The 23,320-nt window shown below is 58.5% G+C and overlaps 1 protein-coding gene across 2 annotated transcripts in view; it reads left to right on the forward strand.

Annotated features, from left to right (window-relative positions):
* Positions 1-19,637, forward strand: part of PRKCD (protein kinase C delta) — a 28,884-nt gene extending 9,247 nt beyond the window's left edge. For both annotated transcript variants that reach the window (XM_045991638.1, XM_045991639.1), the window contains 17 exons: positions 6,101-6,234; positions 7,368-7,567; positions 9,023-9,083; positions 9,254-9,416; positions 9,504-9,535; positions 10,893-10,978; positions 11,249-11,378; positions 12,162-12,262; positions 12,873-12,960; positions 13,180-13,277; positions 13,435-13,608; positions 13,772-13,863; positions 14,415-14,477; positions 15,467-15,605; positions 15,762-15,950; positions 16,534-16,662; positions 18,917-19,637. In XM_045991638.1, coding sequence (XP_045847594.1) covers positions 6,120-6,234; positions 7,368-7,567; positions 9,023-9,083; positions 9,254-9,416; positions 9,504-9,535; positions 10,893-10,978; positions 11,249-11,378; positions 12,162-12,262; positions 12,873-12,960; positions 13,180-13,277; positions 13,435-13,608; positions 13,772-13,863; positions 14,415-14,477; positions 15,467-15,605; positions 15,762-15,950; positions 16,534-16,662; positions 18,917-19,075 — 2,019 coding nt within the window. In that variant the 5' untranslated portion in view covers positions 6,101-6,119 and the 3' untranslated portion in view covers positions 19,076-19,637. The remainder of the gene's footprint in view (positions 1-6,100; positions 6,235-7,367; positions 7,568-9,022; positions 9,084-9,253; positions 9,417-9,503; positions 9,536-10,892; positions 10,979-11,248; positions 11,379-12,161; positions 12,263-12,872; positions 12,961-13,179; positions 13,278-13,434; positions 13,609-13,771; positions 13,864-14,414; positions 14,478-15,466; positions 15,606-15,761; positions 15,951-16,533; positions 16,663-18,916) is intronic.
* Positions 19,638-23,320: the final 3,683 nt, after the last annotated feature.

Raw genomic sequence — 23,320 nt, forward strand, 5'->3', positions numbered from 1 at the left:
TCACATGTGTCTAACTGCAAGCAGGGCTCCCTGTGCGTGACTGTGTGTTTAGGTTGGTGGGTGTGCCCGTGTTGTGCACACATGTGTGGTTATTCTGGGAGAGGCCCCAGTGTCCCCCCCAGCCCAGTTCCTCACAGAGGCCCCCTTGTCCTCAGTCTTGATGGGGCTTTTGTTCCTCCCTTGGGGGGTACCTGGAGCCCTCCCTTCCACTGAGCCCAGGGGTTCCCCAACCTAGGACTAGCTGAGTGACTCAAGGCCTGGGGCTGGTGTGGACTTATGGACTTTGCCCCTGAGGGGGCCTAGCCTCACCCCCCTCCCTACCGTGTGCCGGCAGGAGCGAGTGAGCCCCTGAGAGTAGGGTCCCAAGTTTTGCCCCTCAGACTCTTCCAGCCCCTCTGGCCTGGTGAGCCAGCTGCACCCCTGCACGTCCATCAGAGGGAACCCTGTCGTGATTCCCCTCACACCCCAGTGCCTCTTACTCCCTTCCTGGCTCTTATTGCCTGGGCGGTGGTCATATCGTCCTCTGATACGTATTTATGTGACTGTCCCCACCAAGCTGTGAGTTCCATGGCCTGGTGTGTCTTATCACTGTGGTGCCTGCCAGTGGGGCCTTTGCAACTAACGGCCTCCCAGCCCAGCGCGTGCGGGCTTCTGTCTCCACCAGCCCATGTTTTCCTGGGAAGAGGGCCTGTGTCCCTTGGCTCTCAGGGTGTTGACACCCCTTTAGCGATTGCAGAAGCTTCATTCATGCTGCCCAGGTCTCACCTGTGACTCCCACTGGATCCCAGCCCAGGAGTAAGATTTTTTAATGTCTCCAGGACATTCAGCTGTGTGGCCAGGGCAGAGAAGCCGGAGCCAGGGACAGAGACTGTGCCCAGAAAATAGACCCAGGTCCCCAGCATGAACTTCCCAGACAGCTGCACAGGGTACCTGGGGGAGGTACATGGGGTAGAGGAGCAGCCGGCTTTCTCGGGGAGGGGGCAACGGTTCCCCAGGGTGGGCCTTCAGAACTGTGTGGAAGGATATATAGGAATTATAGAGGACATACTGGCTGAGGGAATAGCATATGCAAAACAAGGGGGCTTGAAACCAAGACAGGAGTTCACAGAGTAGCCAGAGGTGAGGTCTGAGCTGGAGAGCAGGCCACGGCCTGACTGAGGTCTGGGCCTTCTCCAAGGGCAGTGGGAGCCCAAGAGGTTCCATGGGTTGGGGAGGGACCAGGAGTGGTAGCAACTGTGTAAAAGGAGAAGAATTCACTGCCATGGTTGGTCTGTGTGGTGGGAGGGAGGGGGCAAGAAGGAGCACAGTGAGAGGGTGAGGTGCTAGATCTGGGGAGGAGCAGGTGTTGGGAGCATCCCCTGCTCTGGGACTTGGCCGTGACCTGAGACCATAGTAGGGCCTCCTCCCAGGACAGGACTGGGCATATGGAGGCTGGGGCACAGGTCCTGGTGGAAGGGCATGAGAAGGGCCTTGCTAGCCCTTCCCCTCCCCCACCTCCTGTTCTTCTTGCTGAGCCCATTTCCTGGGTTGTGAAACCCCTGTGGCCTCCTTGACTTGCTTCCGTGTGGGAAGGCCATCTGGGGAGGCCAGCCTCCCTCTCAAGCCCGCCCCCCTTGCCCTGTTGGAGCTCTGCCCGAGCCAGCCAGTCCCTCCTGCTGCTCACACTGCCTCTCACTGTCCTTCCCTCCCACTGTCTGGGCCTTATGTGTCCTCCCTGCTTCATTCATCCTTCAAGGCCCATGTGGGCTGCACCTTGAACTCCGCCACAAGGCAGGGTTTGATCTCTAGGAGAGCCCGGGCTGACTCTGACTCTGCTTTGCTGCCATCCCCAGCCGGCCTTGACCGGCAGCAGGTGGTGCTTTCCATGGGCAGGCGGCAGGGGCTGGCCCCAAGGTTGGGCAGGTATGAGTGAGAAAGGGCTGCACGGGAGGGCGCTTCTTCTGCCCCCAGCGGTCTGTTCGTGGAAGAGCAGACCCAGCCCCAGCGGTCTGTTCGTGGAAGAGCAGACCAGCTGGTGCCTTGGCTTTGCTGGCTGGGCTGGCTTTGCTTGACCTCAGCCTGCCCCCTCTTGTTTCCCTGGCGGACGTTCTGAAAGAGTCTCCCTCCACATCTGCTCACGCTCCCTAAGGGCCTGGCCAGGTCTCTCTTCTCAGGGCCCCCTCTGCTCCTCTGTCCTACCCTGTGGCCTGTGAGGCAGAATCCAAGGCCAGGGAAGGGCTGGGGTAGAGGGGACCAGGTTGGATCTGGGGGCCTGGGGACTCTCACCATGGGACGTTGCCCTTGGTTTCCCCCTCCCTACAAAGAGGAGATGGGAATGTTAGTTTCTAAAGACCCATTTCTTGACTTGCTGGGTTTTATTTTTCACCATTAATAATACTATTTTCAAACAGGTTACACGTGATTGCAGTAGAAAAATTAGAAAATACATTTTTTTGGTTCCAGATGACACCCCTCAGGCCATGTCCCCACCTCCTTTGCTGGAACACACTCACGTGCATACGTGTGGAGACATGCGGCATGCACACTTGTCCTCTGCTCTCCGGGAGCTCCAGCCATTGTGGCCACTCTGGCCCTGTCCAGCCTGCCCTGGCTGGCTGGGAACAGGTTTCCATTGTCCTGGAGGAGGCTACCTGCCTGCTCTGGTCTGGCCCAGCACTACCTTTCCTCACTTCTGGGTGGCTGGTCTAGGGCAGGGGTGGCGGGTGTGGGGGGAGCAGAGTCAGTGGACCCTCATGCCCTGGAACTGGAATTCAGGACAGCCAAAGCTTCCCCAGGTTTCGATAAGCAGAGGCTGGCCTAAGGGGCTGGGACAGGAGGGAAGGGAGGATTTCAGGGGTCAGTATCACCCTCATACAGAGGAGGAGGAGGTCTTCAAGGTTAGGTCGAGGACCAGCCCACAGGCGGTTGGGTGAACAAACTCTAGGTGTGCCCCAGGAGACCAGCTCCTTTACCCCTCTCCTTGGTTCCTCTGCCCTCACTGTGTGTGTGTGTTGCTCCTGGCATGTTTCTCTGTCTCTACCTTTGCTCCCTCTCCCCCTTCATCAATTCTTCCTGGCTGGGCATACTGGAAAGAACATCAGGCAGGCCTGAATTCAAATCCTTGTAACACTTCCTGGCTGTGTGACCTTGGGCAAGTCACTCAGCCTCTCTGTACCTGTTCACTCATCAATAAAATTGCCACTTCCAGAACAAGCACAGGGCTGAAGTGAGCTAATGTCATGATGAGGTTAATCTGGCATGTGTTGGCCTCAGAGAAGGATGGATCCTTCTTGTAAGTGGGGGTGCTGAGACTCAGCCCTAGATCCTCTGACTTTGTCCGGTGCTCCCTGCTTCGTAAGGCTGCCTCTGCTGTGGGTTGGAGAAGCAGGTCAGTAGAGATCAGGAGCCCCCTGGCTCCAGCTGGCTCCAAGGAGCAGGCGCCTGTGGAGGTCTATGGGAAGTCTGCCCTTGCCACCTCCACAGCCCTGCACAGCAGCATGGCGCTGAGCCAGTGGCCTTCCTTTGGGGCCTGTGGGCCTGGGCCTATTTGCATGGGGGCTATAAATAATCGGCACACCTTGCTTTTGTGCCGTTTCTTCACTCCCTGTTTCCCCACCCAAGCTGAGACTCTCGAGAGGTAGATGGGGGGCGCTGGGTCCGCTGTGCAGGGGGCACTCAGTGTGCAGGGCCTGAGACCTCTCCCAGCATCACGTGGTGATGGAAGAAGATGCCAGCTCATGGCGACTGTCTCCCTCCTGGGGTCTGGGCAGTGCAGCTGGGCAGAGGGCTCACACTCTAGTTTTTGTCTAGGAAGTTGGGTCTGGGTCTGGGTGACCTAGCCCCAGGGCAGCCCACAGAACCCATGGGTCCCCCTCCTCGCAGCCTGACTGTACAGGTTTGGGGCAAGAGCTGGGGCTTGCTGTGGTCATGGTTTCCCTCCAGTGGCTTTTAACTGAGCAGCAGCTGCTCTGATCATTGAGAGCTGGAGGGCAGGTCTGACTGGCAGCCTACAGGGGTGAGCTCTGCCTCCCATTCCTGGGGCTTCTCTGATCCGTCTCCTCCATGCACCCTTGGGGCGGTCCTCACGGATGGCTCTTGCGAGGCGACCTAGAAGTGAGGAGGTCATGGAGCCCAGGGGCCATCTGGGTCCGGGGGAGGCTGTGGGGAGGCAGCTTAACCCCTTCCCCAAAATGGCCAGGTCATTTTGCCACCGGGCTATCCAGACTCTCTCTCTCCCAGGAACCCAGGTCCCCTGCGGCACGACCATCGCTTCTTTTTCCCTGCCTGACTGCCCCCTCAGCCCGGGTCCTCTGAGACATTCGGAGAGCCCATCAGTGCCCCACCTGGGTCTCAAGGTTATCGTGCTGGGAAGCACAAGACCCAGCCCTGTCTGCTGGGGTCAGGGCCTAGGATTGTGGGAGCAGACTTAGGGCAAGTGGTGTTGTCCACAGGCCCAGCTGATCATTTTGGAACCCCCAGGGAGAACTCATCTGGCGGCTCCACAGCTTGGAGCCCCAAGCCCAGCCAGGTGGCAGGAGGGGCATGGTGTCCATTTTGGCCTGAGAGTTTGGGACACTCACCCAGACGCCTGCATGCAGTCAGCCAGGCCCACGCAGCTTTTGTCTTCCACGTTAGCTCAGGGCCCACCACGTGCCACCCACACACACCTTCCCCATCTCACACACTCACACGTGCTTGAGCCCAGGGAGGAGCCCGCAGCCACCCACAGCCGGCTCTTCCTCCCCACCTACCAAGAGGTCGTGGTGGCTGGCTTGGCTGGTCTTGGGCTGAAGGCTTTGGGACCTGGGCTCAGACGTGAGCTTCCAGCTTCCACAGCAGCTTGGCGGCTTGGCTCGTGCTCCCTCTGAGGCGGAGCCAGGCCTGGGCAGGAGACACGGAGGGCAGACCCCTCCCCTCTGGCTGCGGGGCGCAGAGGGCTGGTGGGGCCCCTGGGCTGGGCTGCAGGCTGAGGTCAGTGTTTCCCGTGAGCTCATCGGGGCTGGGAACAGCAGAGCCGGCCGTTACTCTGGCTGCCTCGCGGAGGAGCAGGGGGAGCCGTCCCAGGGGCCGGGGGGCTGCTGCACGTGCACACGTATGTGTGAGGGGCTGGGGGGGGGGCGTGTGTGAGGCTGCCGCCGTGCTGGCTTGTGTTCAGGAAGGCGGGAGCACGTACGCGTGTGTGTGCGTGAGTGTTGGCTCAGCCGCACTCCCGGAGCGTCCTCGTGTGTGTGGCTCAGAGCCAGGTCGCGTGTGCGCCTGTGGGCTTGCGTGTGTGACCGTCCTCCAGGAACGACAACACGGTCACCTCCTCTGGTGAGCCTCGATCTGAGGAACAGCAAGGGAGAGGGAGATGCAGGGCTGACCTGTGTGGGCGGAAACGCAAAGTCAGTGCACGTTCAACATTAAAATAGTTTTACATTTGGCCAAAATGAGTCTGAAAGTACAGGCAACCTCTGTGGGTGAGTGCACCTGACCCCGAGGGGGCCCCAGTTCAGAAGGCGAGGGGTGTGGCCCGGCCTCTCACTGCTCCGCTCCCCGAGTGGACTGGGTGCCTCATGAGTGGGACCTCGACTTCAGCTTCTGGCTCAGCTTTGGGCTTTCAGTTTCTCATTCTGAAAACGGGGGGTGGTCTTCTTGGCGCTGTTGGTCTGCCTGAGTAGTTAGGACCAAACTTTGGAACCAAGAAGGGCTGCAGGGCTGTGGGGGTGCTGTCCTGCCCGTCTCTGTCGGCATGTGCTGGGTGCCTGGCCCGTGGTAGGTGCACAGACGTGGGGTATTAAAGGAGGCCTTAAATGACCCCCCAAATAAATGACTCAAGGTCACAGACTCACCCACCTCCAGGGCCCAGGTAGGTTTTGGAGAGTAGAATACAGAGGGGGCCCCTGGCCTGGAGTGCACTGGTGGGTACTCAGCAAAGGGGGCTGTGCCAGCCAGCTGTCTTACTGGGGATGCCACAAATCTAGACTTCCAGAAAACTGCTCGGGTTTCCCACTGGCAGCTAGAACTAGTGTCTTGTCAGCACTTGGGGGCCAAACTGAATGCAGTGAGAGCCCCCGGGGGCCTCTGAGCACCTCCCAGGTCTGGCCCTGGCTGCCCGGCCTCACCCCTTCCGTCTCCGCAGCCCCACTGCAGGTCCCGGCATGGCACCATTCCTGCGCATCGCCTTCACCTCCTATGAGCTGGGCTCCCTGCAGGCGGCCGATGACGCCAGCCAGCCCTTCTGTGCCGTGAAGATGAAGGAGGCGCTCAGCACAGGTAGGACTGGGAATCGGGGCCCAGCGGGGGGCCCCAAAGGGCCTATGCCTTATTCCCCTAGAACTTCTGACGGCTCCTTCTGTTCCTCACGCTCCTCTCCCTGCCCAGCCTGGCTGTGGATGCAGGACCATAGAGGGAACTGAGTGCCCATAGGGCCTCTAGCACTGGCTACATGGAGCCATCCCCAGGAGGGGGATGGAGGCGGCGGGGGGGGGGGGGTGTGCTTTTTTGGCTCCTTCCCCATTGGGGGTGTCCTGCAACACTTTCCTGATGTCCATCTGTGTCAGACTCTGCGCTGGGCCCTGAGGACACTGCCGTGCTCGAGGGCTGACTTGACTCTGCCCTTGTGGGGCTTACGATCAGGTGGTCATGTATAGGAGACACTGAGTCCTGTGATAGGGAAGCCCAGAAGAGGCATTGTCCCAGGCTGGGGTCAGGGAGGTCTTCCTGGAAGAGGCAGATACCTCACACCATTCCTTTTGGCTTTTGTCCTCACCTGCTGAACCCCTGACTTACCACTTAGGTGTCAGCTGAGCTGTCTCTTCCTCCAGGAAGCGTTCCCTGATCTTAGGCTGGGCCACACACCTGACCATGACTCAGACCAGGTCTAGAACCCTGGCCCTGCCTTCTTCAGTCTCATCCCAGCTGTGATTTAACATTTACTTGAGGGATTTGTGGGCTCCTCGTGTCTCTGTCCTGGACTGGGCTCTAGGGGGACAGGCACTGGTTGGTCTTCTCTTTCTCCGTGTTCCTCACCTCCAGTGTCGTGGCTGGCATGAGGGCCCGCAGTGTGTTCACTGAGAGAGTGCGTGAGGGGAGGTGACAGCTAAGCGGGGCTGAAGGAAGAGGGTCACAGGATGAGGAAGCAGCAGGAGCAGAAGCCTGGAGGGGGGACCTAGCTGGGCAGCCTAGAGGAGCTGCTGGCGGTTTGGTGTTCTGGAGTGTTAGGGATGACAGGCTGGAGAGGTGTGCATAGCACCATTATGAAGGCTGAGGAGTGAGAAGAGCCTCAGGAGGGCCCTCGGGGCGGGGGTAGGGGGAAGCCAGGCAGCCTCGGGGGCTGAAGGCTATGGGGACCTGGGGAGGCCAGGAGAGAGGGGCCCCAGGCAGACCTTTGCCTGGCCGTGTTGTAGAGCGCGGGAAGACGCTGGTGCAGAAGAAGCCCACCATGTACCCTGAGTGGAAGTCCACATTTGACGCCCACATCTACGAGGGCCGAGTCATCCAGATCGTGCTGATGCGGGCAGCGGAAGAGCCCATGTCCGAGGTGACGGTGGGCGTGTCAGTGCTGGCTGAGCGCTGCAAGAAGAACAACGGCAAGGCCGAGTTCTGGGTGAGGGCGTGCGGGCGGCAGCAGCGAACACACGGGTGCATGGGGTGTGGGTGAGGGCACACAGGCTCGGTGGTGCACGCACGTGTGCACAGTGTGGGGGTGGGACGCGTGGGCTGCACAGTGGTGTGTGCATGTGTGTGTGGGCTGTGGGTGAGGGAACACGGCTGTGGTAGTGCATGCACGTGCATGGGGTGTGGGTGAGGGCGTCCTGGGCTGCAGTGGTGCACACACGTGTGCACGGGCCCCGTCTGGCCTCCTGAGCAGCTCTGTAGCTGCTCCAACTCTGCGATCCACCGGGTCCCAGCTCCTCTGAGTCTGTGTCCGAATCCGTTAAAGACCCTACCTCGGGGTCAGTTGTTCAGGAGAAATGAGCCACTGGGTGTCAAAGGCTTCCTGGAGCGCTGGGCACATAGTAGGTGCTCAAGAGAGTCACCCCCACCCCTACAACTACTTTTTTCCCTTTTAGTTTCACGGAAGCAGGATACACACATGGTAAAACATCTCAAAACGTGTGTGTGGGGATGTCCCAGCCCACCTCCAGGCCTAGGCCCCCTCTCAGAGACACCCGTCATCCGAAGTTCCATTGGAACCTTCACAGATGTTCGGGGTGCAGGCAGGCCTGGGGGAGCATAGTTACGTGGCTTCACCAGTGAGGGCATGGGAGAAGGGGAAAGCCGAGGGCCACCACTCCCCCGCTGGAACCCAGCCTCCACACGCGCACCTGGCCACATGTCCCTCATGGCCACAGGATGTCTGTGCTGCCCGGTGTCTCTTGCCCACTGGGGTCACTTGTGGGCTCCTGCAGCCAAGATGTCCCCATGGGAAAAAAACCCCAGACTGTCGGGGACTCTGGTCAGCCTCCAGTGAGGCATGAAGGGGCCAGGCCAGGAGAGGAGTTGACGTAGAGCAGTACTAGCCCTTGGCCAGTCAGGCAGAGATCCTTGCTGTGCTCTCTGTCCACTCGGCGGACGGACAGTGTCAGGGAGCAGGCATGGGTCCTGGGAGAGGTAAAGGTCCTGCCTTCAGAACTGCGTAGGGGGACTGGGTGTGTAGAGCCCCCGCCACAGAGAGCACCAGCGTGGGGGTGTCAGCACACATCTGTCTGTCTGTCTGCATGTGCAGGGACTGGGGGAAGGGGCTCTATTCTAAGATCCTTGTCAAGGGGGCAGCAAGGGTGGGGCTGGGGAGTTTCCCTTCCCACTCTGTTCCTGGGCCGTGTGGCTGGCCTGGGTGTGAGCTGGATCCTTTCACTTCCCCAAATGTAATAATACCCCTGGGTTGGGGCGTGGGGGCGGGGCTCAAGGGCGGGGCCATGCCCACACTGGGCAGACAGTTGTCTGGCTAGGCTGCCAGGACTCCCTTGGCCTTGGGGGACCAACCATGGGGGCGGGTTCTGAGTCCAGCTTGGCTGGAGCCCGCCCTCATTGACTCCCACCCAAACCCTCACTTCTGCAGCTGGACCTACAACCCCAGGCCAAGGTGTTGATGTCTGTGCAGTATTTCCTGGAAGATGTAGGTAAGACCCTCCTGCCCTGGGCTGGGGACGTAGGTTGAGAGGCTGGAGCTAGGGCTGAAGCTCAGGGAAGCGGTCCCTATCAGCGGTCTCCCCAGAGCCACCCTGGGGGGACTCCAGGAATGTTGTCCTTCCCGGGGCTGGGACTGACCTCATGACTCCACGGTCCCCAGATTGTAAACAGTCCATGCGTGGTGAAGACGAGGCGAAGTTCCCAACTATGAACCGCCGTGGAGCCATCAAACAGGCCAAAATCCACTACATCAAGAACCACGAGTTCATTGCCACCTTCTTCAGGCAGCCCACTTTCTGTTCTGTGTGCAAAGACTTCGTTTGGTGAGGGATGGCTGTGCCTGCCGGGGTGGGGTGGGGCAGGAGGGTCCCAGAGCCAGGCCTGACCCCACGCGGGGATTTGTCTTTCAGGGGTCTCAACAAGCAAGGCTACAAATGCAGGCGTAAGTGTCTCCTCAGCCCAGCTTGCATGCCCGCTGGTGCCTGTGTGTGTACGTGGGGGAGCCCGTGTCCCCGTAGGAGGACTGTGTGCGTGGATGGGGTCCCCGTGTGCCCATGTGGGTGCTCAGGGGAGCCCATGTCCCCGTGTGAGAACTGTGTGCCCGGACGGGGACCCCGTGTGCCTGCGTGTGTGCTCAGGGGAGCCCATGTCCCCATGTGAGGGCTGTGAGCCCAGACGGGGACCCCGTGTGCCCGCGTGTGTGCTCAGGGGAGCCCGTGTCCCCGTGTGAGGGCTATGAGCCTGGACGGGGTCCCTGTGTGCCCGCGTGTGTGCTCAGGGGAGCCCGTGTCCCCGTGTGAGGACTGTGAGCCCGGACAGGGCCCCCGTGTGCCCGCGTGCGTGCTTGAGATTTCCCCTTCAGAATGTAGGTAGGAGAGCCACACCCAGTGGGGCCACTGGGGGCTTTGTTGTGGCTCGCGGAAGCCAGTTCCCTGTGTCTGTTCCTGGCCCCCTCACGCTTGGGAGCATCCCCCTGGCGGGCCGAATAGGCCTCAGTGCAGGATTTACACAGAATCAGTCAGGACCACCCATCACGGCTCTGTTCCCCGAGACAGCTGAGGCGACCTTTTCCAGTCACCCCTGGCTGCGCGTGTGCTTCTGTGGGGACACGAGTTTGCCTAGGTACACATGTACACACGTGGCGATGGTTCCAGACACAGGCTCTGGAGCCGGATGGCCCAGGTTCGAATCCCAGCTCCGCCACTTCCTCCCCGGAGGGCCTTAGGCAGAAAGACTTAACCTCTCTGTGCCTCAGTAAAATAGGGCTAGGAACCATTATGAAGATCAAATGGGGTAAAATATATAAAGCTGCATTTTAGGGGCTAGACACAAAGTAACGATTCTGTACCGGGAGTCCCTTGTTCTTACACATCAGTACGTGTGTCACAGGGTCTTTGTGTTGGGTGTGTGTGTGTGTGTGTGTGCACGAGCGTGAGCGAGAGCTTAGGACCCGTTTACTGTCCTGGTTCCTCCTCCCTGCGGTCCTCTTGCTGCAACACTCCGTGCCCCTCACAGCCGCCCCCCACTGCCCAGTAGGCCCCCTCGAGCCACCCCTCATCTCGGAGACCCTCCCGATTGGCCTGTCCTCCCTGCCCCTCCTCTTCCCAGGCCCCTCCTGCCAGGGCAGGCAGGAGGAGAGAAGAAGCCAGCTGTGGGCCCCAGGCCTGTGTGGGGTGAGGGTGTGGGTGGTCGGGGAGAACAGCGGCTTTGTATAGAGGGCCTGACTGGCCCAGCAGCGCCCGCTCACAGCTCTGCTCCTCCTGCTGCCTCCCCCCACCCGCGGCCTGTGCCCCCTCAAGAATGCAACGCTGCCATCCACAAGAAATGCATCGACAAGATCATCGGCCGGTGCACGGGCACCGCAGCCAACAGCCGGGACACCATAGTGAGGCTGGGCCCAGGGTGGGGGCCTGGGGGGGCTCGGCCAGCAGGGAAGGACCCGGGTTCTCCCCAGCCTTTCTCCATAGAGCCCACCCTTCTCCCCATTTTTCTTGGTCCGATCCGGGACTCCTGGATTGCCCAGTCCCCGGGGCGGTGGGGGGAGCCCTTTTGGGCATCTTGCCCTGCATGGTGTTGGGGGAGAGCTAGGGGTTGAGGAAGGAGCTGGCACTGGTCTGTGACCCTCAGCCTGTGACCACCCCTCTCCCCTTCCCAGTTCCAGAAAGAACGTTTCAACATCGACATGCCGCACCGATTCAAGGTTTACAACTACATGAGCCCCACCTTCTGTGACCACTGTGGCAGCCTGCTCTGGGGGCTGGTGAAGCAGGGATTAAAATGTGAAGGTGCGTGTCCCCCAGCTCTGGGGGCTAGGGCAGGGCAGAAGGGCACTCCCCGCTGGCTCCTCCCTACCCAGGTTTCTTAAACTCCGACCAACTCATGCTGCTTTTGCCCTGTTGCTGGGGGGAGGCCTCGATGCTCCCCCCCCACCCCCGCTGGCCCGACTGCCTCCCCTGTTTACCTGCTGTGTGACCAGGAGGCCCCACCCCTCTAAGCTCAGTGTCCTCAAGGGTAAGGTAGGGTTAGGGTAGAGTACGGCCCAGAGAGTCACGGCAGGGGGTGGGGGGTGCAGGCTGCGGGGATGCAAGCAGATAGGAGGTATTTGGCCAAGGCCTGTCACACACTAGCAGGTGCTCAGCAAATAAGCCTCAAGACCCCCACCCCCTCCCCAGGCTTTAGCAAGGCAGAAACAGGAGAAACGCCCCCCCACCCCCCGCACCGAGGGAAAGTGACTTGTCTCAGTTGTCCTAGACATTTCTTAAAGGGTTTAGAATGAGGTCCATAGCTACGGCTTTTTCTTTTCCTTCTTTAAATAATGAAAAATTTAAAGTGCTCAGGATGCCTCAGATGCATTTATTTCTAAATAATAGAAATATTTAGAAATTAGAAATCAGAACAGGAAACCCAGTGGACCGCACCAAAGCTCTGGTTCTTCCTACCCTCTTCCCTCCTCCTCCCTGCCCTTGACTGAGCCTGAGGGGAGGGAGACAGTTCTTCCAGAGCTTGCTGGTGGCCTGTTTGGTCCTGCCCGGGCAGGGGCTCTGATGGCCCTGTTTCCTTCACCGCAGACTGCGGGATGAATGTACACCATAAGTGCCAGAATAAAGTGGCCAACCTCTGTGGCATTAACCAGAAGCTCTTGGCGGAGGCGCTGAACCAAGTGACCCAGGTGGGCAGGTGCTGTGGGAACCCTGGCGGGGGGCAGGGGGTGTTTATAACATGCAAAGACCCCACTTTTGGAAGATCCAGTCCCAAGAATTAGGCAGCAGAAGGCGGTGAGCTTGTTCTCATAACAAATTATTTGAGCAATTCTTTATTTGGTGAGCCTGGAAGAACACAAGGTTGGAATGCTTGGAACTAAAAGTTGTGTGTGCTGCATGTGTGTTTGGGTGTTTAGATGTGGGAAGGGTTTGAGGAATGCTATAAAACCTAAGGTAAAATTCTAGAATCAATTATAGGTGAAGGCAACACAAATAACAAATCTATTGGGTAAGTGGCTGGGAGGGTGGGGCTCAGTGTGCCAAACTTTTGTTTGTAATCGGTGCCTTCCAGACCATCAAGATGTCCCTGTGCCATGGGAAGTTGTGTGTGTGTGTGTGTGTGTGTGTGTGTGTGTATACTCACGTGTGCACTACCTGGAGGTCCTGGGCTCTGCCCCTGTTGGCCCCCATTGGTTGGTTTTGAGAGCAGAGTTACGGATGGTGGAGGTCTTCCCTCTGGGCTGGGAGTTCTGATCACGGTATGCCTGTCTGGCTGCCAACCTCTGTCCCCTCCTCCAGAGACCCTCCCGGAAGTCAGAAACAGAGACTGTTGGAATCTACCAGAATTTTGAGAGGAAGTCAGGAGTCCCTGGAGACATTGCCCCAGGTAAAGCTGGGCCCATTTTCTCCAGGGAAGCCCCCACTCCCCACTGGCACTTGAGATGGGGGCCCGACCTCCCTCGTTGCCAAGACCTGAGTGGAGGCACCACCCCTGGAGAGGGAGCCCCTTCCTCTCTGAGGCCCCTCACCCCACCTCACCCCTTGGCCCCAAGGGCGGGTCCTCGGCAGACAGAGAGCGGAGTCTAAAGTGCTGTCTCTTGGGCAGACAGCGGGACCTACGGCAAGATCTGGGAGGGCAGCACCAGGTGCAACATTGAGAACTTCACCTTCCACAAGGTCCTGGGCAAAGGCAGCTTTGGGAAGGTAAGGGGCCCCTGGGCCCGGGGCAGCTCAAGGGGCCTAGGCCCAGCAAGGGCCCCTGTATCCCACCCTACCTGGCTTCTTCCCGATGAGGCAGGGCTGGGGTGCCCTGGCCCTTTGGCCTGGCCTTCCCCTGCTCAGCATCCTGCCCACCCATCAGGTGCTGCTGGCAGAGCTGAAGGGCAAAAAGGAGTTCTTCGCTATCAAGGCCCTCAAGAAGGACGTGGTTCTGATCGACGACGATGTGGAGTGCACCATGGTGGAGAAGCGGGTCCTGGCACTCGCCTGGGAGAATCCCTTTCTCACGCACCTCTTCTGCACGTTCCAGACCAAGGTGCCCAGCTCACCCACGGTTACTGCCCCAGTAGCCGCGGCTTGCCTCCTGCCCACCCTGTCCTCAGGACAGAGGTGTCCCCTACTTCCCAGCTTGCCCCTGGTGGCCCTCAGTAGCTTTCTGCCCTGTACTGTGCCCCCGCTCACCCCTCTCCCCATCCCAGGACCACCTGTTCTTCGTGATGGAGTTCCTCAACGGGGGGGACCTGATGTACCACATCCAGGACAAAGGCCGCTTCGAGCTATACCGCGCCACGTACGTGACGGCCCTGATGCGTGTGTGTTGTGGGGAGCCCACTGCTGGTCTGGCCTCTGTTCCTGCTTCCCTCTCTCTGGAGCAGCCAGCCAGGGCTGGAGCTGGGAGTGGGGAGACCTGGGGGAGCTGGGGGTGTCCCCAGCATATGGGAAGCCGTGGATGGTGAGTGTCAGCGTCCTGTCCCCTCCCTGAGCCTCGGGCAGCCTTGTGGATGGTGATGCCGCACAACACAGGACCCTGCTGTGGACCCCCAGCCTGGCATGCACGCCCCCAACTCTGTGTGTGTGTGCGTGTGTGTGTGCGTGCACAGGCGCTTATCTGTATAAGTGTATATTTTCTTATGACAGAGAATTGACTCTACCTTCATAATTTCCTTTTTGGCCTTGTTTGCCAGCCCCTTCTTCCCTGATACAAGATGTGCTTAATGAGGCCCAGGTGGCCCGGAGTTATTTGCAGCATTTCCTGCCCCTGGGGGCGGGGATGGGGGCCCAGGGAGAAGCAGGAGTTGGTCACAGAAATGCGGGAACACTTTGTCTGTCTCTATCGTGCAGGTTTTATGCTGCCGAGATAGTCTGTGGACTGCAGTTCCTGCACAGCAAGGGAATCATTTACAGGTACGAGGCGACGGTGTTTTGGGGGGTTTTTAGAAGGGAAAGCTCCAACCCCATCATAGACCCCCAGAAGGCTCTGCGTGAAGCCCGGCCCAGCCACGGCCCCATCTCCGCTCGGAGTCCAGCTTTAGTTGGGTATTTGTTCCTGTGGCCCCTCTGCTGAGGCTGGCCCAGCTCCAGGGCCTGGGAATGTGTTGCCCATACTTGGCACCATTGGCGGGAGCACGGAACTGCCTGGGACACCGTCTCCCTTCCTGGAAGCGATCAGTCTTGCTCCCAAGCCCCATCTGAGCTGTCGGGAGGGAGGGCCGGCTTCCATCAGTTCTCACCCAGTAAATAACAGCCCCATCCTGGATGTGGGGAGGGGCCCATCAATAAGGCTGATCCTGAGCGCTGGGCTCTGACGTGGGACAAGTTCAAGATGCATGGTCAGGTGGAAATTGAATCCATGGGACAGTGTGGATGAAATATGAGGACCCGGGTTCGAGAAGGCGGTGGGTGGGGGAGCCGCGCGCTGTAGCGTGCTCGACCGTGTGTGCCATAGCCCTGGGGCGGACATGGTTACTGAGGTTAGTGAAGACGGACTTCTGCTGTTTGCCCTTTTCTAGTACCCCACGTGTATCAGTTATCCAAGAAACCACAAACTGTGTAAGACAGACATGGTCCCTGCCTTTGTGGGATCAGACAAACCTGAGCTCAGGGCCACATCCGCTGCTGACCAGCTAGGTGACCCTGGGCAAGTGACGTCACCTCCCTGAGCCTCAGTGTGGGCTTTAGGAAGTCAGGTGGCATGTTTGCGGCACGTGGCACACCAGTCGGTGTTTTTCAGGAAACCCCTGTTGTTAGCACCTCTTCTTCGGTTTCCTTTTCTCTTCCTCGTTCCCTTGGCCCCTGGAGGAGGTCCTAGGCTCACAGGGCCGGAAATGGAGACACGGGGGCTGAGGGAGATGGGGCCCTGGCCCCCGGTGACTCCCTTTCCTCCCCGCTCTCAGGGACCTCAAGCTGGACAATGTGATGCTGGACCAGGACGGCCACATCAAGATCGCTGACTTTGGGATGTGCAAGGAGAACGTCTTCGGGGACAAGCAGGCTAGCACATTCTGTGGCACCCCTGACTACATCGCCCCGGAGGTAAGCGGGCAGCCTGCCGGCCACCAGCCCGGAAAGTGTCTCCGTAGGGTGGGGAGATGATGATGTCCCGAGCGGCAGCCAGGAGCACGAGGGAGCCTGGCCAGGCCTCCGGCTCAGGGGCTTCTCTCAGCTCCAGCCCTGCTTCTCCTGCCCCAGATCTTGCAGGGCCTGAAGTACTCGTTCTCTGTGGACTGGTGGTCCTTTGGAGTCCTTCTCTACGAGATGCTCATCGGTCAGTCCCCCTTCCATGGTGATGATGAGGACGAGCTCTTTGAGTCCATCCGTGTGGACACCCCGCATTATCCCCGCTGGATCACCAAGGAGTCCAAGGACATCCTGGAGAAGGTGGGAGGCTCTGGGCCAGGCTGGCTGGGGTGGGCGGCCAGCAGACAGACGGGTCCCGGGGAGGCCAGGGGCCCCTTGTCTCCGGAACAGCAGCCTCGCCGGTGCTCTGGTCCTCACTTGCTGAGGGCATTGTTTCGCTCTTCACGTTCCCGGGAGCTCCTGAGTCCAGCCGCACTGAATCAGCCTGGCACAGTGATTATGAGCTTAGGTCAGGAGACAGACAGACCTGAAGCTAAACTCTGAGCCTGTCTCCCGATCTGCTGATTGGAGGCCGTGGGAGAAGCTTCCTCGCGGGGTTTTGGAGAGGCACCCCATGAATGTGTGGTGCTCGGCTCTGGGCCCGGCACGTCATAAACACCTGGTAAACACCACTGCTTTGACTCATGGGCCCCCGGCAGTATGTCCCAGCAGCCCTCCTGCGCGGCCTGTTGTGTCTGGGGGATCCTCAGCTCCAGAGGCCCAGGGCTGGGCCATGGGGCTGGGCTAGACCCGCCTGGGCCCTCCTGGGCCCAGTTGGGATTCGCTGAGGCTTTAGGTTTCCCAAAGTTATCAGATGCTAACCAGGGCCTCTGCTGGGTTACAGCTGCTTGAAAGGGATACAGCCAAGAGGCTGGGAGTGAGCGGGAACATCAAAATCCACCCCTTCTTCAAGACCATCAACTGGACTCTGCTGGAGAAACGGGCTGTGGAGCCACCCTTCAAGCCCAAAGTGGTACGTGATCTCACTCCCGTGGGGGCCACCCACTTGGTCCTGCCCTCCACTGCCTTCCAGGCCCTGCCTCCCTCTCACTCTTTGGCACGCTTTCCTCCTCCCCATCCTTCCAGCAAGCCTGCTTCCCTGGCCGCCCCGGCACCTTCTGTCTCTGCCTCTACCTTTGTGTTCTCACCACACACCGCCTCTCAGTCAGTCAGTCAGCAAACAGGGGGAACTGTGGATCCAGCCACCCTTCAGTGGACCTTTAACGCCCCTGTATGCCAGGCCCTGTGCCTTGGGAATCAGTTAAGTCCTCTCTCCCTGCCTCCATCCACCCAGTCCATCTTCCAGTAAGTCTTGGAAATGCCAGGGGCCCGAGTGCAGGGTGCGGGGTGCCGTGCTAGCTCCCCAGAGGAGTGCCGGCTCTTGGGAGAGATAAGAAGCTTGCACACTGATGATCGTTTATGATATGAGATGACCGTGCAGGAGCTGTCATAAGACCACACATGATCGGTTGTTACTGGGGGAGTCTGTCAGCAGGAGCCCAGAACGGGGCTGAGGAGAAGCAGGATGTGGGCAGGGTGGGGAGGGCAGCCAGAAGGCCTTCCAGGCAGAGGAGGGGTCTTCCCACAGAGGTCCGGAATCTGCAGAGGCCTCCTAGGAGCCAGTAGGAGAGCAGAGGCAGGTTGGGGCCAGAATTCTCAGATAAGAAGTTCGACTCGGTGGCCCTTCTGTGACCTCGGCTCTTCCCTTCAGCCTTCTCTCTGTCAGGACACCCCGCAGCTTGCGCAACGTGCCCCGCGCTGTTCCTCAAGGCCAGAGAGTGCTTCCCCTGAGCCAGGGAGCTCAAACTCGGAGGCCTCCTGGTCTGGGCACCCGCTGGGGGAAAATCACACAGTTGTCAGTCTCTTGCTTTTGATAGATGGGTAGATTCCTTTCTCTGCAGCAAAAAGCACGGGCAGGTGTATGGGTCTGCGGGAAATGGTCAGGGACCTGGGGCGAGCAGTCTGAGGGTACCTCCACACCAGGAGCGCACACTCTGGGAAATGGGTCCAGGGCTGCCAGTTTTCAAAAGCAGCCAGAAATCTGGATTTTTATGTCAAAAATTGCCCAATTGTAAAATAACTGGCTCAAATCCATTAAAACCCAGTGCCAGTCAGAACGATTATACCTGCCTGCTTAGTTTGGCCTGAAGGCCACTGGCCTGAGATCTCTTCTATTCCCATTTCATTGTATCCTCAGAAGCAGAGAGTTGGCAAACTTCTCCTGGAACAGTCTGATGGTACATATTTTAGGCTTTGCAGGCCAGATGGTCTCAACAAAGCAGCCATAGAAAATATGTCGACGAATGGGTATAGTTTTGTATGCATAAAACTTCATTTATGGACACTGGAATTTGGATTTCATTTCATGTTTACATGTCATGAAATGTTAATCACCTTCTTTTTTTTTTTTTTAAAGATTATTTATTTATTTGACAGACATCACAAGTAGGCAGAGAGGCAGGCAGAGAGGGAGAGGAGGAAGCAGGCTCCCTGCTGAGCAGAGAGCCTGATGCGGGGCTCAATCCCAGGACCCTGGGATCATGACCTGACCCGAAGGCAGAGGCTTTAACCTGAGCCACCCAGGCGCCCCTGTTAATCACCTCCCTGATTTTTTTTCCTAAGCATTAAAAAATGTGAAAGCTGTTCTTACAGCTCTCAGGACACATAAAAACAGGTGGGAGGCGGGATTTGCTCACAGGCGGTCCTTTGCTAGAGCCCTGTTTAGAACAATGCCCACCTCTCCTTACCCAGGCCTAGGGCTTTTTGCTGGCTTCCTTTGTCCCCTGGGGAGACAGCATCTACTGTCCACCCGGGCTCCTCTCAGGCTGTTGGGAGAGACTCCCTTTTCTGTTCTCTCTCTCTCTCTTTTTAAAATTCAAGTTAGTTAACATCTAGTATATTGTTAGTTTCAGGGTAGAGATCAGTGACTCATCAATTGCGTATGACACCCAGTGCTCATTACGTCACGTGCCCTCCTTAATGCCCATCGCCCAGTTACTCTGTCTCCCCACCCGCCTGCCCTCCAGCAGCCCTCAATTCCAGGTTCCCTGGACCTGAGAGTCTCTTAGGGTCTGCCTCTCTTTCTGTTCTTAATAAGGCCAGCTCTGGCCTGGCCCAGCACCAAAGGGCTTCTGAGGTGTGTGGGAGGCAGTCTCGGGAACTTGGGGACCTTCAGGAGGGCCCCCCCCCTTGAGTCCCGCTCACGTGCTGCTGCCCTCTGCCTGCAGAAGTCCCCTGGAGACTTCAGCAACTTCGACCAGGAGTTCCTGAATGAGAAGGCACGCCTCTCCTACACCGACAAGAACCTCATCGACTCCATGGACCAAACAGCATTTGCTGGCTTCTCCTTCGTGAACCCCAAATTTGAGAGATTCCTGGAAAAGTGAGGTTTCCGGACATGCCTCCCCCCAACCCACCCCAGCCGGGGAGCCTGGGTCAGCCAGCGTGGCCTGCCCATGGCGGCCTGGGCACGGCAGACTGGGCAGCGCCCCCCTTCATCGGCACCTGCCTGCCCACCCACAATTAGCAACAGTGTGATTGTCTGGTTTGTGCTGCTGCCACCCCCTGGCCCCCAAGAGGGGCCTTGGCTCCTGTCTGGCTGGGCTCTTATGGTACTTCTGTGAACCCTGTGTGAATTTGCTTTTCCTCTGCCATCAGAGGGAAATTGTAAATCCTGTGTTTCATTACTTGAATGTAGTTATCTATCGAAAAAATATATTATATATATATACATACACACACACACACACATATATATAATAGGCTGTATATAATGCTCAGTAGAGGAGAAACGTACGGGGGAACAAGTGATGTGTTGATTTTTTTTTAAATAAATATATATATATATATACGTACACACACACACACAGGAACAAAAAAGGAGCAGAAACTGTGTGAACCACCAGATTCTTTTATCTGTGTGTCTAAATAAACACCGAATGGTACTGAGCTGGCTGTCGGGACATGTTTGTCCCAGGAAGCTGGTGGCCGCTGCTCCCACCTCTGGCGGCTGTCCTGGAAGCTAAGTGAGCTGTTAGCTACAGACACAGACCCCTGGGTTTTCATGCAAATGTGTTTGTATTTATGGGTGTCCTGTGTCCTGGGCCTACAGCAGAAGGCTTCTCTGCGTGGCAGAAGGTATTCCTGAGTGTGTGTGTGGGGCGGTGGATGGGAGGAAGTGGGAGCCGCTGCAGACAGGGTGTCAGGAGAGTGAGGGCCAGTGTGGAAGGGCAGAGAGGCAAGAGCAGAGGCCGGGAGGCTGGCCCAGACCGGGGAGGAGGACAGGGAAGAGGAGGGAAGTAGAGCTCAGGCCCATCTGGATTCAAATCCCAGAGTAGCCGAAAGATGTGGCATGTCAATCATGTCAAGCCTCAGCTTCCTCATCTGTACAATGGGGATAAGGCAAGGTGATGCTGGACGGAACTCCGCACCTCATTGCTATGTATCCCCGACCCTGCCACAGAAGAGTCTGTGTTAGAGTTCTAGAACTTATTTCTCAAGAGTCCCGGCCTCCCTGGGGAAGGGCAGGAGCGCAGGGTGGGAGAAGAGGATGAGAAAATGCTGAGTGGCTATGTTGAGGTTGAGGGCCCTGCTCCAGTGTGCCCGTGGGGCAGTGAGGACAGTGGCTCCAAGGGACAGAGGTGGCGACCAGTGACCCCTGAGCCTGGACAGTTCTCCCCACTCCTCCCTCCCTCTTTTCCCCTGCCTACCCTCCAGCCCCTCTGGTCCACCTCTGGCCTTGCAGCCCTAGAGGTAGGCAGAGTGCCCCAGCGCTTGACTGGCTGGCCCTGAGAGCCAGGCAGCTGATTTCCAGCAAGTTCCTTTTTCTGGGCTGAGGTACAAGTTTCCAAGGCTGGAGAGAGGCGGGACGAGGTGGGGCTGGTGCTGGCTGGGGGAGGGGGCCGTGGGGATGGCTGGGGCAGACTCCCTCAAGGGAATAAAGTCCCCCTTCTCTCTCCATCCACCAGCTCCTCTCCAGGAAATGCTCTGGTGGAATCCCTGCTCTGCTGTAGGGCAGGGGAAAGCCTGGAAGTGAGGCTTGGTCCCTTGGGTTCACAGTCAGGTGTGGGAGCCAGGATGGCACAGGGCTGTACTGGGGCACCCTTGTCCCCGAGCTCTGCTGTGGTCACACACAGGCCCCAAGAGCTCCCGTGGGGCTGTGCAGAGTGGGTTTAGAACGAAAACATGGTTGGTGTTTGAATTCCAAGACTCCTTCCATTTTCCCTCAGCCCCAAGGCAGACCCTTGCACTGAGGACCCTGCTTCCTCCTGTGTGGAGATGGGGCAAGTGGTTTGTCAGCCAGAGGCCGTGGGGGTGGTGGGGAGAACATGGTGCTGAGAGCCAGGAGCCTGGAGTAGACCCACTCTGCCATCCACGAATTTTTCCACTGGGACTCAGTTCCCGTCATCTATAAAATGGGACAATCCTGCTGCTTTGAGGAGCTCCTGGTTCTGGGGAGCCCCTTCAGGACTGATGCTGGGAGCCCACAGTGTAGGCCTAAGAAATGGCAGGGGCTGGGCCTGTGGGGTCCCCCTCAAGCAGCCAGAGAATGGGGATGGGGAAGCGGCCACCAGGATCCTGCCCCACTGCCTGGGACGCTGGAGGCTGTTTGCCTCCAGGCCTGCTCTCAGACCTGCAAGGGGCCAGGCCTGACCTGGTGGCCTCAGGAAATGCCTTGCCTCTCAAGGCTGGGCCCAGAGCCACATTGTCACTGGACTCGGAGGTCTCTAGAAGCAGGCAGGTGTGCAAACAGCAGGGCTGTCGGCCCCCACGGCAAGGGCCAGAGGGAGCGCTGCGCCCGCTGCACACGGGGCTCCTTACTCAGTACTGGGCAGGGTGGCGGGGAGGCAGGAGGTGGGGGGGTGGGGGGCAGGTGCATGAGCTCTGCTGTCAGATGGCTCTGGGTTCAAATTCTCCGTGATCCTAGTTGGTGACCTCCATGAGTGACAACCTCCCAGAGCTTCAGCTTTCTTTTCTGTCAAATGGGATAACCGTGCTGCCGCGTGTGGGGGAGGATGAGGTCTCTAAGTGTACTCCATGGACTCAGGACACTGCAAATATGCTTCGTAATCAGCAGCCACTGTGACTCCGTCCCCTTAACGGGATGAAAGGTGGTCAGGACAGAAGGCCTGCCAGCCGGGCCTCTCTCCGGACTGGAGGGGGTGGGGAGCCCATTTGGCAGCTTGGATGAAAACGTCTGAGGCACCTGGCCCATGTCCCAGCCATCCCCCTTCTCAGGCAGAGGTACAGGGGGGAGCCTCACCCACAGGCCCCAGGAGGCTGGCCGGCCATTGCATGGATTACTGAGGAAGTGAGCAGAAGGCCCAGCAGTTGGGGAACTGGTCGAGTACCAGCAAGGCCAAGGGACCCAAACGAGCAGGTTAGAATGTGCCAACTTAGGAAGGCACCCAGAGATCTGGGAGCACAGGGCAGGGCTACGGAGAGGGGCGAATGAATGACCACACAAGTCCCTTTAAGGCCGGGGCTGTCAGATTCGGTGTGCTATGCGTACGGATGAGATATGGCCACCGTGCCAAGTTCCAAGCGGCAGGTCTCAGGGCTGGCAGCACGCTGGAGCCCCATGCCCGGGCTGCCTCTGGTCGAATGGTCACCTCTGGAGGGGGACCGGCCCTCAGTATTTTCAAAGCTCCCCAGAGGGTCCGAGCTACATCGGGATCAGGAGCCAGTTGGGTGAGAGCCAGGAATCGGCATTTTGCCCAGTCATCCAAGTGAAGTCAGGAAACGCTACTCTGAACAGGCCACACTCTGGAAGTCAAAGTCCTGTACCTCCCAAACCACCACCCCCCACCCCCGCCCCGTGGTCCCAGAGGTCCCCTGGCGGAAGGCTCCGGGCTGGCTGGGCTACAGCGCCCTCTGGTGGTCGTTTGGCTGGCAGGCGCTGCTGCTGGCTCAGATCAGGGAGGATCCGCTTTGCACTGGATACTGTGTTGAGTTCTTAACCCACCTCTGTGTCCTTAGTCCCTGGGGGAATGTTCCAGCAAGGAGGTGCTGGAGGATCACTTTGCAGAGGCTCAGGGATGCGGAGGTTATACATCTGGATATCTATCCTGACCTTTAACAGAGTCCTAGGGCTAGTCCATATCTCCAATCTAGTCTCTAGCATCCATCCCAACATTACGGTCACATTTCCTCAGTTTATTCCTTTTTAAGGTGTGCACAGCCGATAGGAGCTGGGAGGTTTATCGCAGATTTTAATAGCAGGAAATAAGGAGGTGCGTTGCATTTGCCAATATGGGAGGGGCTAGTGGGCTTCAAGACGTCCCCACTGCAGCCCACCATGCACCTGCCTTCTCCTTGGCCCCTCTAAGCTGGATAGGACCTGGCTCCCTCCTGCGCCCTAACTGTGCCCACTGGGTGACCTTAGGCTGCCCTGTGTGAGACTGGAGGCTGGAAACCCTCTTTTGGTTCCTGTGAGTCCTGACTACCCTCCCAGGCACCCTTTTATCTCCTTGGTGCCGGCGGAGGGGAGATGCATGCAACTGAAAAAAGGAACCTGGAAGCAAAGAAGAGGCAAAGGAAGACCCCCAAAGGTGGGAGCCAGGCCTGGGTCGACATGGCCCAGGTGATGCCAGACCTGTGAGGGTTGGGGCACTGGGTACTCCCTGGGTATC

This window comes from Meles meles, chromosome 20, assembly GCF_922984935.1.
Source record: "Meles meles chromosome 20, mMelMel3.1 paternal haplotype, whole genome shotgun sequence".
Taxonomy (NCBI): Eukaryota; Metazoa; Chordata; class Mammalia; order Carnivora; family Mustelidae; genus Meles; species Meles meles.